Source organism: Trachemys scripta, chromosome 2, assembly GCF_013100865.1.
Source record: "Trachemys scripta elegans isolate TJP31775 chromosome 2, CAS_Tse_1.0, whole genome shotgun sequence".
Classification (NCBI taxonomy): Eukaryota; Metazoa; Chordata; order Testudines; family Emydidae; genus Trachemys; species Trachemys scripta.
In genome coordinates, this window is record NC_048299.1 from 1388941 (window position 1) to 1406685 (window position 17745).

General features: G+C 43.6%; 1 protein-coding gene across 1 annotated transcript in view; it reads right to left on the reverse strand.

The window, feature by feature from the left end:
* The window catches only part of LOC117873931 (zinc finger protein 271-like), a 42870-nt gene extending 25660 nt beyond the window's left edge, over positions 1-17210 (reverse strand). The window contains exons 1-7 of the mRNA XM_034763834.1: positions 17027-17210; positions 15024-15422; positions 14566-14692; positions 13248-13361; positions 9566-9679; positions 7099-7777; positions 2367-2512 (exon numbers count right to left, since the gene is read on the reverse strand). Coding sequence (XP_034619725.1) covers positions 2367-2512; positions 7099-7777; positions 9566-9679; positions 13248-13361; positions 14566-14692; positions 15024-15422; positions 17027-17050 — 1603 coding nt within the window. The 5' untranslated portion in view covers positions 17051-17210. The remainder of the gene's footprint in view (positions 1-2366; positions 2513-7098; positions 7778-9565; positions 9680-13247; positions 13362-14565; positions 14693-15023; positions 15423-17026) is intronic.
* Positions 17211-17745: the final 535 nt, after the last annotated feature.

A 17745-nucleotide genomic window follows, 5' to 3' on the forward strand; every position in this document is an offset into this window, starting at 1 on the left:
TCCTAGTCTGGGACCAATCCTTTCCCCTGGTACAGACCTTGTTAGTTCCAGCAGGCATCTTAGGTGAAAAGCATGGGATTCCACATGTCTGGAACCCCCCTTTGTTCTCTTCCACCCCCTTTTATATCTTTGACACAAGGCAGGAATCCTTTGGCTCTCTCTGGGTTCCCACCCCTCCTTCTAAGTGGAAAAGCAATAGGTTAAAGATGGATTTCAGTGTCATGTGACATGTTCACATGTCCTGTGAGCCCCCCTCCATTCTTTCAGGACTGGCCCCTACATAGGCAGTGGAGGCTTGCAGGTAAACAGACCCATCTACAGACAATTGTTCTAGTTAATAGGAACCATCAAGATTCCAAGCCACCATTAATGGCCCACACTTTGCATAATTACAATAGGACTTCAGAGTTATACTTCATATTTCTAGTTTTAGATATAAGAATGATACATACTTACAAATAGGATGAACACATTCAATAGATTATAAGCTTTGCATCTGACAAAGTGGGTATTCACCCACAAAAGCTTATGCTCCAATACGGCTGTTAGTCTATAAGGTGCCACAGGACTCTGTCGCTTTTTACAGATCCAGACTAACATGGCTACCACTCTGAAGCTTTGTAATGATACTTTACAAGAGACCTTTTGCAAAAAGCATATTCCAGTTACATCATATTCACACTTATAAACATTTTTATAAAGCATTATGGAGTGCAACATCATATCCAGCTCTTAGCAACTTTCCCTTCTGTCTACCCCACATTTTTTCTTCCTGGTGGTACCTCCTCTCCGATTGAAGATATACCTGCAAGTCTCAGCGCTATTCAATCATTAAGTTGTTTAGCTGAAGGCACCATTCATTTGATTGTAGCACAGAAAGGGTGGACATCTTTAAAAATGATGAAAGATGTATTTTTTTATTTCATGAAGTGTGGAAGGACACAATGTTGCAAGTAACTAAGATGATGATGTCAGGGACACAAAAGAAAAAAAAAAGCTCATGTAATGACTGCAATGAAGAAAGATGTAGACACAATGAAAAAATACTTAAAATATGTTAACAGCCTGTGCAGTAGTAGCAGCAAGATTGTCACAGCGGAGACATCAGATGAAAAATATATAGATGATCCACAATTCAACATTCAAGAATCACCACAAGAAAAACAAAGATCCAAACAAAACAGAAATTCTTTATCCGAACCAGAATAATGACAATGCCACTAGTGACAGAGATTAAATGATTCCCATTATAACCATTGGCAATACCATTTCTGATCCTGCATTATGGTCCAATCTAACACCCAAAATTCAAGATCTGCTAGTGATCAATAGTCCACCAAAAGTAAAGGACATGGATTTTCCTCTGGATGAGGAGAATCGCCATTTTTCTATGATGTTTTTAATACAGAAAGCTTGAAAACAGTGAAGTTTTTAAGCGGCGCTGGCTGCTTTACTCAGATTCCACTGACAAGGTTTTCCGTTTCTGCTGCAAGCTCTTTGACTTGAATCTAAAATCATCCCTAGCATTCGAGGGGTCGAATGATTGAAGAACATGTCTCAGCTTCTCATGCATCATGAAAAGTCGCCTAGTCATTTAAATTCCTACCAAATGAGGGTCAAAGCAGAACAAATGCTAAAGCAGGATAATTGCATGAACATGGATCTTCAATGTGTGATTAAACAAGAGACAGAACACTAGGAGAACATTGTAAAGAGGCTCATGACAATAACACTATCTTTCTAAAAATAACATGGCTTTTTCCAAGGTTTATCTGGCAGGCTCTTCACGAATTTCCTAGGTTTGGTGGAGGTACTAGGAAAGGAGTTACTAGGAAAGTATGATGAAGTAATGAAGGAACATTTGCGACTCATAGTTTCCAGGGAGGTAACGGATCACTACTCTGGAAAAACAATCCAGAATGAGATAATTGAATTATTGGTGAAGAAAGTGCTGCAAGATATTCTTAAAAGGTTAAAGAGTGCTAAGTTTTACTCCGTTATATTGGATTGCACTCCAGATGAGAGTTGTCATGAAAAGATGTCTTTCACTGTTAGGTTCCTTTATTGGTTTTAAAACAGTGGCTGAGTCCACAAGGGAAGCACTAACTGATACTATACTTACTACTCTGAAGGAATTCGACATAAATATCCAAGACTGCCGAGGCCAGGGTTATGACAGCGGTGCAAACATGAAGGGGAAAAACAAGGGTGTACAGGCAAAAATCCTTAATCAAAACCCAAGAGCATTTTTTGTTCCATGTGGATGCCACTCGCTCTGTCTTGTGGTGGGGGATGCTGCAATATCTTCATGGGAGTCCATCTCCCTCTTTGGCATTCTGCAAAGGATCTACCTTCTGGTTCTCTACCTCTGTTCATCATTGGAAGATTCTCATAGATCATATCAATATCGCTGTGAAGCCAATATGTGAAACACACTGGGAGTGCAGAATTGACAGTGTTAAAGCTGTTCGATACCAAAAAGCTGAAGTCCACGATGCCCTCATCGTATTGGCTGAATCAGAGCAAGCAGATGCTGGTGTCCATCATGAAGCACTCACCCTGGCATGTGAACTAACTAAATTCAAGTTTCTTGCCTCCATTGTGGTGTGGTACGATATCCTTTTTCAAGTCAATGTGAACAAAAGCAAGAAAAACTTCAACACTGTTGCAGCCACAAATTTGATAAATGCTTGCCATGACTATACTGTAAACTACAGGGAAGTCAGGTATGAAGGAGCTCTGACAACAGCTAAGGAAATAGCTGAAAATCTTGGTGTTTAACCAGTCCCCACGTGTTCATCATAAAAAGCATCAATTCAGCTATGAATGTGAAGATGAAACAATTTACAATCCAGAAGTCAAGTTTAAAATTGAATTTTTCAGACGGCTTTTAGACACTGATGTCTCTGGAAGAACGGTTTGAGCAAATGAATCAACATGTGAACCTTTGGGGCTTTCTATATAACATAACGCGACTCCCTGACAAAGAAACTTTGATGAAGCACTGTAACAACCTTCACAGTGCACTGACATATGGAGAGAGCTCTGACATTAACAGCAGAGACATCTGCAAAGAATTTGGCTATCTCCAAAGTCTGCTTCCAATGGACTGTAGTGCTCCTCAAGAAATTCTATAATTTATTTACAACTTCCCAAACACATGGATAACACTCAGGATCCTGTTAACCATACCTGTAACAGTGGCGAGCAACGACTGGAGCTTCTCGAAGTTGAAGCTCATAAAAACATATTTGCGATCGACCATGGAAGATGAGACAATCTTCGCTGGCCATCCTGTGTATTAAAAATGCTGTGGCTCAGAATATAGACCTGTCATAAGCAATATCAGAATTTGCGGCAGCAAAGGTACACAGAGTTAGTTGCCTTCTGAGTCTTGGTGAACAAAGTTTTTTTTTTTTTTATTTAGTTAGTTTAGTGTTTGTCATTTAGCTATGTTATTTTTTGACATTTATTTGAATAAAACAATTGTCTTTTGTATTTGTTAGTAAATTATAAAAACTTGAGATTACAGCTTTATTTCTGAAACTTTTGTTAATATCACTACATACTTACACTCAAAGAAAGGGCACAAAAATTCAGGTTTGCCTAGGGTGCCATTTTCTCTAAAGTTGGCCCTGTGAGAGGACACACTCCCAACCCCAAGGAAGTATGAATATGAGGTATAAGGTATGGTTAGATGGCTGGCAGGTAAACCTAACTCACCCTCAACTCTGTCTGGTCACATCTCTCCCACCATATTACCACTCTCTCAACTACTCTCTCATACTATCCCCCAACATAAGGAACAGAAGCATCTATCCTCCCCCAGTCCTGATCCCAAATGAATGCCTCTTTGGTCTCAAATAACTTGTTTCCCTCTAACAGCAGTGCTGAACTGATAAAGCATCCTCTGGTTCCTCAGACCTAGACTTCTCAACCAGCAAACTACAGATGGTTTGAGTAGCGGCGCTGGAATCTTGGCTTCAAAGATGTGCCTCCTCTCCTTGGCCTATCACTGCTAACATGTATATTTTTGTGTTTTGTTGTTTTTTTTTAAAAGAGGGATCAGCTTATTTTGATAAACACAACCCTCCTACTAATGGATTATTATTTGAGTTCTATTTATTAAGTAAATGAACAACTTCTACTGAACTTAAACTTTTTTTTTTTTTAAATAAAAACATCATATTATACTCGTGTTCTATTTCGGATACAACATATTGTTATGAGTAGGATCCAGTATCCCCAGTGGCCAGAAGAGAGAGACATCATTCATGCAGATAACCTTTCCACCAAGGCGTTTTCACTACGGTTGAAGTTAACTCATGCAAAGATCCACTACGAGGACTACTGTGCACTGCTTAGGAGATTGATAGGCTTAAGTGGCGTATAGAAGTTTATATGCCACTTAAGCCTATTAGTAGCCTACGTTATAGACCTTTTGTATGCCGCTCCTTTAAATGAGAAATTTCAATTTTAAATCCCCCTTTCTAAAAGGTAATGAAACTACTGCATTATATTTAAACTATACAGTAGAACCTTTATTTTTAAATTAACTGGGGATTGAATAATTCATAAAATTGAATCTCTCAAAATTAGCCGTTGCAGTATGGTGTACTGCATTGTTCTCTTCCTGTCCTTCAAACCACTGCAAGGTAATTTCCACTGGAGGCATCAGAATTTGAATGGATGTTGATTTGTTCTTCAACATCAATTCCATTGTGTGATTCCCCTACCCCACCCCTGCGCCCTGAATTGTGGAAAATGGTTGGTATAGCTGCTTGTTTGTAAGATTGATGTACTGTATTTACCAGTATTTGTATTTCATAAAATATCACTATTGGAGAACACACATAGAAAGCTGTGTCGTGCAGCTCTTACTCATGAGAGTAGCCCTACTAAGGTCAACAGAACTCCTCATGCAAGCTAGGGCTGGAAGTAAGGCCCAAATGTATCTGGACAGCTCCAGTGATCGGTTACAGTATCTATTCCTTTAATTGAGAGTAGGAAATACTACATGTTCTGTGGCAAGTAACTACCCCCAAACAGTGTTAATTTAAGAACAAATGTTATCCATGGCAATATATCACACAAGATAATCCATTCACAAGGATAAGAATGGTAGAATTACACCTCTAGTAAACAATCACACCAGCTCGTCAGCTAATTAATGGGGTGAGAAAGAGAAAAATAGATTCTAGTCTGAGTGAAAGGTCTATATTAACAGAAAAGTAACAAAAATTACCCATAAAGATTTTACCAAGACCATGAAATGATTCTCTGGCTGAATACATTTGCCTATACCAATTTTCCATCTTCTATAATTAAGCAAAATCCATTTCCTTCACTTACAAAGAATACACTATAAAGAATACCTTGTGCCTCTGTTTTGGGCTTAGCACACAGTTATGTTGTTCCATGGCCGTCTTCCAAATTCTCCAGCTGAGACTCCCTTCATTTTGTTAAATGCAGTTGTTGGGCTGACCTCTTATCCTAAGCCATATTCATTTGATCTAATGCTGCACCTCAAGCAGAAAATTCTTGATTTACATTTGGGACCCCACCCCATGAAGGGCAGAATGCCCTCGCAACCTCCAATGACTTCACAAACTGAATTCTATCCTGTGAGACTAACATGAGACTTGGGGTGGTCTAGAAAGGCTGAAGACATGATTGTGAAGTATCTGCTTTTTTAATTTTGTATGGATTTTCCCCGCCCGTAACTCATCAATGGATTGTACCAAAACAAATTGTGAAGGAGTGCCATCTGGATGGAGCTTACAAGGTGGTTACTGCCAGAATTAGGTTTTGCCCTGTTGGTTTTTGTTTCCCTCCCCTCATCTTTTTTATAACATATCCCCTAGAAAAGGCATCAGGGGGTGCTAGAAACAATCCTGGCAAGTTTGAGCCAGAGGATTTTTCTTGACAATTTTGATGATAAAAAAAAAAAAAACTAAAGAAATTCCCACACAAACTTTAGTGAGAGTTTATAAATACAGAGCCAGATCCTTAGCTGCTTTTAACATCTTCACTGGCAGCAAAGGAGCTATGACAAGTTATACCAGCTGAGGAGCTGACTTGTATTATTTACTAACAAAAGTGGCTTTCACGGCATTTTGCTCAACTTAACTACCCAGCCCTGCTGCCCCTAAACATTTCCCCTCCCCCAGGAGGCCACAGTGCCATCAAAAGCGAGATTAGAGAAATTTTCTTTTATTATATCAAGAACCTGGTATTACTGAACAGGGCTGGTTCCTATCTCAGATACATTTTTGTCCTTCCAGTGAAAGGTAGCGATAGCAATGACCTATAGCGGCTGCAGCACAACAAATGCTTATCCCCTTTATTCCCCATAATGTTTCCTTCAAAACCCAAATGTGGTGAAAATTAAGAAAAGTGTTCTCAAAACCAGGACAAATATCAACATATAAAACTCTTCAGTCTCCAGTAATGCACACATCAAACCATATATACAACAGTCTGTAATATGGAACATTACATTTGGAAGGTGGAAAACTCAGGCTGTCCAAAAAGAAATCTATACTGTAAGCTTTCTCTAGTCAGTTTCCAACTCATAAGGAGTCTCAGCCAGGTAATCTTCAGATATCTCCATTTTCCTGGCTTGAATGGGCTAAAAGTTTGATTTATAGAGGTACTGAATACCAAGAGCTACCTTTGACTTACATGGGAGCTACGGGTACATTTCACCTCCCAAACTCCATTCCTAAGTATCTGCTGCTTCTCGGAAGGGGTTCAGAAATGGGTTCTAAATTTCAAATGGTAGGAGTCCTTCCTCTCAGTAAAGAGCCAACAATCCCTTTTTCTTGTTGTGGGTCACACTAACATGCATTTTCTGACCTATTTTCAGTGAGCTCGGTCTCACATAGTAGCTTGTGAACAGATATTAATGCATTCTCTCCTTTTACATCAAGCTGATCTCTCTTGTGTATCCAGGTCCCTGTGAAGCCTTCAGATGGAGTTACTGGTGATAGGATTATTTTTGAGGATCATAAATTTCCTACTCAGTTTTCCCCTCACCTAGTGATTGTTCCAGCTTCTCTGTGTGAATCATCTGGTGTCTAAGAAGACTCATCTGGCTAAGTGGATTGGGTCTCTTTCATGTGACTTTTTTGATGCCTAACTAAGCTTCTTTTCAGCACAAGGCTTTTCCCACACACATTACACTGGAATAATTTCTCCCCTAAATGCCGGCGTTGGTGATTTAGAAGATAATCCTTTCTGCTGTAGCTTGCGTCACATTCGGTACATTTATATGGCCTCTCTCCACTGTGAATCATTTGGTGTCTAATGAGCCACGAGCGGCAAATGAAGCTCTTCTCACATTGGCTGCATTCATAGGGTTTCTCTTTTCCATGGCTCCTTTGGTGTTTTGTCAAACTTACCTTCAGTTGGAAATTTTTCCCACACTCAGCGCATGCAAATAGTCTCTCTTCTGTGTGGGCTTGTTGGTGATTCTGAAGATGCACCTTTTGAGTACAGTTTTTCTCACATTCAGTACTTGTATGCAGTCTATCTTCTGGGTAGGGTTCTTCCTGATGGATTAATAATTTTTTGTCACAGAGAGATGAAACCCCCAGACTGTTCCCAGTAGCAGTTGCCTGCTGCATTTTTGAATTGTACACACTCTTCCATGTCACTCTCTGTTTGGGATTCTGCAAACACTCTTCTCCAAGTTTTCCATATAATCTAGACTTGTACACAATGCTTTCAAGAGGTTTTCCAGGGAGCTTATCCTTGTTTGTGCTTCCATCTTTCGCTGAAATAAATATACAATCACAAGAAGGTAACACGAATAAGGAAACCTCTTCTGATCGCAACCAACCAAAGATCTTAACCAGAAAAGTGTTTGTGGCTATATTAACACAACAAAGAGTCTGGTGGCACCTTAAAGACTAACAGATTTATTTGGGCATAAGCTTTCGTGAGTAAAAATCTTGCATCCGAAGAAGTGAGGTTTTTACTCACGAAAGCTTATGCCCAAATAAATCTGTTAGTCTTTAAGGTGCCACCAGACTCTTTGTTGTTTTTGTAGATACAGACTAACACGGCTACCCCCTGATATGTGGCTATATTGTTCCTGAAGAACAGATAAAGCAAGTTAAATAAAAATATAGGCTTTATTACTAAATAGAACAGCTTGGAAAGTTTCCACTGAAATTAAAATGTTGATGAAAAATAGAAAACATTTGTGAAAGTCTCTGCAACCAGCTCTATTAAAAATTACTTATGCAGTCATAGATTTGATCCGCACTTTACAAACCTATGGCAAGACCTGTGCCCAGCTTCGAAGAGTCTAGTCTTAGCACTGGATCAGTAAACACACACAAGTTTTGGGACCTGATTTTCAGAGACACGAGTACCCACACCTCCAAATAAAGTCAAACAAGACTCTGGGGATGCTCAGCACCTCTGAACATCAGGCCTGTAGTGTAAACTGATTATGTATTTACTAGAAGTTCCTGACTAAAGAACACCATTAACCTGAGAGCTTATCCAATTGAGGCCTAACCAGTACTGAGCATAGCAGAACATTAGCCTCACTGAGAGCTCTGATCCCACAACAAACTTTGTGCATAGGGCAACCCCCTGCGCACACCCAGAGCTCTGGGCTCTTGTCCTTAGTATATCCCTGCTGAGAGTTCATTGCAGGGCTAGGCCTGATTATATACTTGATACTCCTCTTAATACAGCCCAACAGAGTACGTGACATTCTTGCTACTGCACTAGTGTACTGCCACCCTGTGGGCACGTTCCCGCATCTATAAGGAATTATTCCTCCCCACATCGATCATTTGACATTTAGCTTTAAAGATTAGTTTTTCAATGGATTTCAGCAGAGACGTCCAGTATATCATGATCACTATATTTTAATAAATCTCCTCAGAGTTTCTAATCCATCCCACCTTTGTCTCATCCATGCATTAAATACATTAAGGCTCCACTACACCCGCTAGGTTGTTAATGAGAAGACTGAACGGCATCTGTTTCACACGTACCATATTGAGACACCACTCGTTTTAGTCTCAGTTACTTACGTTCCACACAAATTTGGTGGCCCCTCGCTTCTATTGTTGACAATTATTTACATCCGTAATAAAGGCACACGTGAAGCTCAGGTTACAGAATGTCATTTACTCTAAGGGAATTAATGCCGCACGATTAGCAATTTCCTGCACAAATAATTCTTGGGTGTCCTTCATTTTGGGCCTTTTCCCAAATATTTCGTCCTATATTTGGGTCCTGGCAGGTTGAAAGCTGAACAGTGCTAGGTCTAAACCATATGGGACTCTACTTGAGACCGCTTTCCTATCTGACAGAACCATTTCCTCTGAGTTTTTAACCAAACTTGTGTCTATTTTGTAGTAACCATAGCTAATCCACTGACCCATGTTAGGAGGATGCTTCATCATATATCAAGAGGATGGCACTGAATTACTGGGTTTGTGGGGACACAACTAAAAAGGTCCTGAATTTTCTGCATTTACATTAATTTAACTTTGCATTAATTTAGCTTTCCCACTAGGAGCATTATTCCCTTACTGACCTGTGCTGGGATCTGTATGGATTTCGTTTTCCTCTGAATCATGCTGCTCACAGACACTCGGCTCTTCCTCTTGTTTAATCCGTGATAAAATGTCAGTTGCACAAATTTGAAATCCTATTAATGGAAAAAGAGTTACATTACAAAGCATTCACTGTAGAAGTTAGGAAAACAAAAAATTTTGGAATAGTTAGGAACCCCAGATTACATCTGGTTGAGGTTGCTGGAAAGTCACATTTGTCATGCAGATAAGAAAAGTGCTGATAAAGCATCAGGAAAGACATGGTTATAAGAGCTCCCAAAGGTATTGCTGGGTGTCCAGCTTTGACCTACACCATTTGAGTTGTTCTGATCTATTACTCACCAGTGCATGGGTCTATAGGCATCTCTGTATTCTCTCACTCTAGCAGTACCCTGATGCATAACTCTTTGCCTTCCTCAGTCTGGGATAAAGTGTCAGACTTGGAAACTGCATGGTTTGGATGGACCCAGTATCCTTGCATTTATGCAGTAAATGTGTATATACTCATGCACTGTATATTATAGGAGGAGTTGGTAGTGCCACTTATTGTTAAAGTTATCCAATACTTCCCATTTTAAAACCCCGTTTTCAGTTGCTTATAAGTTTTGCCAAAATTTAACTGCTAGGATTGATGTTTTCCATGCCAGGTGTCTACCACAGGTTAAATATTCATAGAAAGTTTCAACTAAAAGAGTTTAGCCATTTCCAAGAACAAGATTGGGGGAAACAGTTTTACCCTGATAAAAATAATTCTTACAACCTTTTCGTTTTCCTGCATCTCCTTGATTTGGAGCAAGGACTTGACTTGTGGTACAGGGTCCCACGGGTGTCAAGGATGTGCTTATTGCCACCCCCATGAAAATTCACCCACATTTGACCAAATTATAAGCCTCTGATCAGCCACAACCCTGATTCATCCCCACAGCACAGTCCATCCTGTTCAGTGAATGAGGCAGGGCTCCTGTGGAAAAAAATAGTACGTGATCATTTAATTAAAGATTGTATCATATTGCATATGAACACGGGGGCCAAATTTAGATTGCACAGGAAGACTTAATTCTGGCATTTCTTAACTTTTGAGTGCTTGACTTTGCAATCTTAAATGTTCTTTTAACAGAGTTTTTGTGTGGGAAATTGATATATATGCACATATCCAAATACATGCACAAAACTGGCTTTCCTTTCCCAGGTTAAGGTATCAGTTCTATGCTCCCTGGCACCATCTGCCTGAAAAGACTAATCAAATAAGGCCCTGGTCCAAAAGCCTTATTTAGAAAGAGAAATCACAGTAATCACCTGAGCTGCTCATGGCCACCTGGGCTGAAGATACCAAGCAAGGAGGGTTAAGGGAGGAAAACTATTTCCTACATCTATCACCTTCTGCACAGGAAAGAGGCAGTCACCAATTCTGCACTCTCAGAAAATGGATGGAAGATGGGAAAGAGAAAATGCCCCAATCAGTCAGGACCGATAGAAAGCCTGATTGACGTCATGCCAAGTATTGGTTGTAGATTTGGAACACGCAGAAAAAGATAAAAGAGCTCACAAAGTTTATTAATCTTTCAATGTCACTCCACATTTGAGTTACTTTACTCTAACTCACCGGTATAGAGCTCTTTAGGGAATTTTCTGCCCTCCAAATCCTGCTGATCCCCGACATACAACTCTTCCTCTTGTTTAGAACATAATAAACCCTCTTTAATCCTCAAATATAGTATTTTGGTATCCAGTGTCCACAGTTGGAACATCTTTGATAACCTCTACTTTTGTTTGGCAAAGAAGATATAGCTTAATTGCAAGGGTTTTGAGGATTGTACATGCACAGTTGCAAGAAGCTCAACTACCATGGACAGTAAAGAGTTGTATGATTTCAAGTGTTCTGGCATAATTAGAGGTGGGAAAGTGGGCACATGCCAAGAGTCAGACTGATCATGCAAAGCTGGTCTCCAACTATGGAAAGATCAATCTCTCTCAAATGTGAAGTTGCGGAACTATTAACTAAGGTTTGTAACCTATCCTTTAAATCAGCTTCTGTACCCAATGACTGGAAGTTAGCTAATGTAACACCAATATTTAAAAAGGGCTCTAGAGGTGATCCAGCAATTACAGACCGGTAAGTCTAACGTCGGTACCGGGCAAATTAGTCGAAACAATAGTTAAGAATAAAATTGTCAGACACATAGAAAAACAAACTGTTGAGCAATATTAACATGGTTTCTGTAAAGGGAAATCGTGTCTTATTAATCTATTAGAGTTCTTTGAAGGGATCAACAAACATGTGGACAAGGGGGATCCAGTGGGCATAGTATACTTAGATTTCCAGAAAGCCTTTGACAAGGTCCCTCACCAAAGGTTCTTATGTAAATTAAGCTGTCATGGGATAAAAGCGAAGGTCCTTTCATGGATTGAGAATTGGTTAAAAGACAGGGAACAAAGGGTAAGAATTAATGGTAAATTCTCAGAATAGAGAGGGGTAACTAGTGGTGTTCCCCAAGGGTCAGTCCTAGGACCAATCCTATTCAACTTATTCATAAATGATCTGGAGAAAGGGGTAAACAGTGAGGTGGCAAAGTTTGCAGATGATACTAAACTGCTCAAGATAGTTAAGTCCAAAGCAGACTGTGACGAACTTCAAAAAAATCTCACAAAACTTAGTGATTGGGCAACAAAATGGCAAATGAAATTTAATGTGGATAAATGTAAAGTAATGCACATTGGAAAAAATAACCCCGACTATACATACAATATGATGGGGGCTAATTTAGCTACAACAAGTCAGGAGAAAGATCTTGGAGTCATCGTGGATAGTTCTCTGAAGACGTCCATGCAGTGTGCAGAGGCGGTCAAAAAAGCAAACAGGATGTTAGGAATCATTAAAAAGGGGATAGAGAATAAGACTGAGAATATATTATTGCCCTTATATAAATTGACAGTACGCCCACATCTCGAATACTACGTACAGATGTGGTCTCATCTCAAAAAAGATATACTGGCACTAGAAAAGGTTCAGAGAAGGGCAACTAAAATGATTAGGGGTTTGGAAGGGGACCCATATGAGGAGAGATTAAAGAGGCTAGGACTCTTCAGCTTGGAAAAGAGGAGACTAAGGGGGGATATGATAGAGGTCTATAAAATCATGAGTGGTGTGGAGAAAGTGGATAAGGAAAAGTTATATACTTATTCCCATAACACAAGAACTAGGGGTCACCAAATGAAATTAATAGGCAGCAGGTTTAAAACAAATAAAAGGAAGTTCTTCTTCACGCAGCGCACAGTCAACTTGTGGAACTCCTTACCTGAGGAGGTTGTGAAGGCTAGGACTATAACAGCGTTTAAAAGAGAACTGGATAAATTCATGAAGGTTAAGTCCATTAATGGCTATTAGCCAGGATGGGTAAGGAAGGGTGTCCCTAGCCTCTGTTTGTCAGAGGGTGGAGATGGATGGCAGGAGAGAGATCACTTGATCATTGCCTGTTAGGTTCACTCCCTCTGGCGCACCTGCATTGGCTACTGTTGGGAGACAGGATACTGGGCTAGATGGACCTTTGGTCTGACCCGGTACAGCCGTTCTTATATTCTCTCCACAAGAAGAGTTCAAAATTCTTGCTGGATTTCCAGCATTTTACTGTATTAAGCGTGTGAGTGCTCTGACATATCAGTCACCTGCGCTGGGGTCTGTAGGAATTTCTCTCTTCTCTGCATCTCCTTGATCCCCGACACTGAGCTCCTCCCCTCGTTCAATCCGGGATAGGATGTCAGGTTTGGAAACGGCATAGTCTGTTCATAGAAAAAGATATTAAGGGACAGTATATAGTAATAGGCTAGATTTGCATGAGTCTGTCCTCCCACAGTATGTATGTATATCACTGCATTCTACTGGATGAGCATATCTTTTGAGGGCTGCAGCCACCACAGAATGATTTAGGAAGGGGGGAAGGAAACAACTTCTGCTACTGCTTCCAGTTCCTCCCCTCCAGTTACATCTTATCTCCTCCATGGCAGCAGCCATACTTACATTCCAGGCTTGTAATGCATATATTAGCCACAAGAGTCAGAGGATACAACAGAGATAACCATTTGTAAGCCTGACAGGTGACTAAGGACAGGAATGAAAGACAAGCCTCTTGGAGCAGCAGCTAGTGCTCTATTAACTTTCATTAAAGATTTTGAGTTATTTTAGTTCATCCCACTGCTACAGGCTAGAACAGAGGCAAACGTGTTACTGAAGGCATTGTAGGGGAAAATGCCAGGTGCTATGAAGTACTGAGTCAGAGACAGTACGCTGTCTGATGCTGCCCTCTAGGCTGGCCTCACCCAGAGGAGAAGGGATTACTCCTACATAGGTGCGCTCCGTTAGCTCCAGTGGTAGAGGACTGTGTCTCTACAGCTGAAGTAGCAGGGTCCCAGCTCCAGCAATCTGGGGATAAGAGAGATTTATAAAGCAATTGTGTCAGTTGTCAGCCCCTCATTAACCTGTTACAGAGGGAGATGTGTGTGTGCTTTCTGGAAGGGTGCCAGAGATCTCCACACACAGGCAGATTTGTAGGTTCTCATACTGTTCCCACCACTTCAGTATCCCCCACCACTTCAGTATCCATGCACCTTGTAAATCTGCCCAAAGTCCAGGTCCCATAAGAGGCCAAGGTCAAGCCAAGAAAAAGCACAATGCTTATTAAACAACAGTGTTATCTAAAATTGAGATTGTAAATATACAAGTCAGGAACAATCAAAGTTATGATTTCCAAATAAAACAGTCATTTGAATGCATAAACATGGAAATAAATGCCGCATGTGCACATTCCACACTGCAGAGAGCTGGCGTTTTAAACCCTACAGTGTTAAAAACTGAATGGATTGGAATGCCACGTGTCATGCACACAGCAAAGGGAGTTGAGCCGGTATCACCAAGTTTCCAATAACTAGAAGGGCCAATCACCAGAAATCAAAGGACCGGAGCAAAAGAGCAAAAACTGATTTTTACCCAGTGACATCAACGTCTCATAGTTGCTTTTCATCACATTCTTGTAAAGTTCCTTCTGCCATTCCTCTAAATTCCCCCACTCTTGTTCATTGAAATAGACTGAGATGTCATCAAATGTTATTGGCACCTGGAATCACAAATGCCACACATTCAGCACCTCCTGTTGTGATCACATTCTGAGGCTTGCTTCCTTTTATCTTCCATTAAAAAGACTTCCCTTACTTTTGTTTCCTGTGAAATAAAGTACTAAACATATTTAATTGTGAACTAGCCCAACACAAGCAGCCAGATCAGTTCCCTTCTTCTAAGCCATTTTATTAATGGTGAATTAAAGGGCGAATATACCAAGTTCTGGGGGGAAAAAACCCACTTCAATAGTTCACGGCCAGGCTTTGTATCTACTCTTCATCATTAGCTGGGAGATCGTTACCTTGGATCATTAGCTGGGATATCATTACCTTGGGAACTTCCCCCTTAGTCCCTGGGGGGAGCCTCAGGACCCAGAAGTTCCTGTTCTTCAGCAGGTTCTCCATGTTCTCCACCCTCCTCTGCAGCAGCCCGTACTCCTGGATCAGAGTTCCCAGCACAGCCCACTTACTCTCCAGCTGGTTCCCAAACTCCACCATTGTTTTCTCACAGCCGACTAGTTTCTTCTCAGCTGTCCCCATTCTCCCATCCAGATTCAGCAACTGTGCAGCCTGAGAATCCACCTTCCTCTCTACGGCTTGGAGGGCAGCCAGGACAGGGAGGGAAATCTCTGCACTCTGCAGTTGCGTCTCTCTCAGCGAAGTTTGTTTGAGGCCGGTGGGGGGATGCAAAAGTGTTGGGTGCTGGGATTCTAGGTCCCATTTTGGAGCCTGTTAGCAAGGACAGAAATTGAAAGTGGGGCATGTGACACTGATATATCTGGCAGTCTCCTTTCCCCATCTCATCAAATGTTTGTCTAGCACCCCAGCACAATGCAGCTCCAACTGTAATGAGGGTACTAGGGTTTTACTGTAATTTAAATAAAAATAATATGGAAATGAGAGTCAGGCTATCTTCTTTCCCAATCATGTACTACTGCCAGTAGTAAGTGTTCAGCAGAGCAACTTTTACCCTTATGGCTATTTTGGCTTTAAATGATGCCCTCTTTGACACACCTATAACCCCCACTGCCTTCAGCAGGTTTTCACAGGTGTGAATGAATGAAACGTAAACAAGTCTGTTGTTGACATACAAGAAACAGAATCCAGCGAGCTGCGCTGGCTGACAGGCGCAAAAAGCACTAACCACTTATTTTTGTCCTTTGAACACGCAGCTGTAGCTTTGAGCAGCTCCCTGGAGTATGATGGTGCAAGGCAAAAAGAGGCAGCTAACGGTGCAGGGGACTGGGCGACGCGTGCAGGGAAAGGAGACGGGAGAGCCCAAGGCTGCTCGCCAGCCGAGCGCTGCACACTCACGAGTGGGATTGGTTGGGTGGCACAGGGGGTTCGTGAGGCCATGGTGCTGTTAAAACGTGCTCCACATCGGGAGCCTGGGAGAGTTCAGCGGGGAGGGGGGTCGGTCCCTGCAGCTGGGGGAGCAGCAAAGCCCCGGTCCCTGCTCCCTGGACCATCAGCAAATGGCCCCAGAGTCTGAGGGCATGGCTACACTTGCAGACGTAGAACACTGTGAGTTAAACTCGCCTTCGGAGAGCACAGTAGTGAAAGTGCTGCAGTCTGTCCGCACTGACAGCTGCTTGCGCACTGGTGTAGCCACATTTGCGGCACTTGCAACAGCATTTGGCGTGGTGCATTATGGGCAGCTATGCCAGCATGCAAGTGACTGCAATGTGCTTTTCAAATGGGGGAGGGGGGTGGAGTGTGAGAGGCAGTATGTTGTATGTATGTGGGGGGAGAGAGAGTGGGGTTTTGGGGGGCTGAGAGCATGTCAGCATGCTGTCTTGTACGTTCAGACAGCAGCAGACCTCCCCCCTCTCACACAGCATTCCACACTAATGGCTTGCATGCCGGCTGTCAGAAACAGAGCTTTGAAAGGGCATTTCTGCATTCCTACAGGAGTTCAAACAGTGACCACTTGACTTAAGGGGATTATGGGACGTTTCCGGAGGCTGATCAGAGCACAGTAACCCAACACCGTGACCGCCTTCACACTAACGCCCGGGCGTTGTAGCCAAGGCGCAGCAAACGTTATTCCTCTCGCCCAGGTGGGGACCGGCAGCGCTGTAGCCGCGGAGTCCGAGCGCTCTACGGGCCTTGCCAGTGTGGACAGGGAGCGAGCTAGAGCGCCCGGGCTCCTTTATTGTGCTGTGACTCGCAAGTGTCACCGAGCTGAGAAACACAAACCGGATCAGTTCGGGCTCAGCCCCCGCCCGGCCGGGCAGCCCCGCGCTCCCCGCGGCCCGGCTCCCGGGGCCCAGGCCGGGCGGGGAGAAGCTCCCGGGGCCCGAGGCTCCCCCGCCCCAGCGCCGGGCCCTTACCTGGGCAGCGGCCCGCTCGGCCATGGCCCCCCCGGGCGGGGCTTCTCCAGCGGGCCCGGCCCGGCCCGGCCGAGCTCCGCTCCCGCTCCGGGCTGGGCAGAGTCCCGGCGCCGCCTCGCCTCGCCACGGGCCGGCCCCGCTGCCGGGCGGAGCAGAGCGAGCGCCGCCGGGGGGAGCCGCGGCCTGGCTGCTTGGGCCGCTCTGTGCTACCAGCCGTGGGCAGTGCCTTGCCCCGCCCCCTCCAGGCCCCGCCCCCGAGCCGCCCCTGCGGGTTGTGTAACGCGGGCGAGCAATTCCGATCCCATGCACTAGAGGGCAGTGGTGCGCGCGCACCCGGGACTATACACCGCCCACGTGGGCGATGGGGCCAGTGTACGAGCTCCTTGGGCCGGGCCGGGCCTCCCTCCGCCGGGCGGTGCCGGGACCTTCCCCCCAACCCGCTGTCCCTGATCCCCAGCGACAGACCACGGGGCTAGTCCGTCGGTCTGGCCGCGGGCACAGCTCGCCCCAGTGCTGGGGCGGGTGGCGCTGGCTGGGCGCAGCGGCGCTCAGACCTGCAGCAGCCCCGAGACGTGTCAGATGCGGGCAGCGGGGAAAGCGCAAGCCCCCGCCCGGCCGGTGTTGGCCCAGTGGGGGGCGGGGCAGGCCCCGAGCCCCGCCCCAGGTGGAACCCGGACACGCCCCCCGCCCGCAGTAGGGGCGCTGTTCGCGCGCGGCGA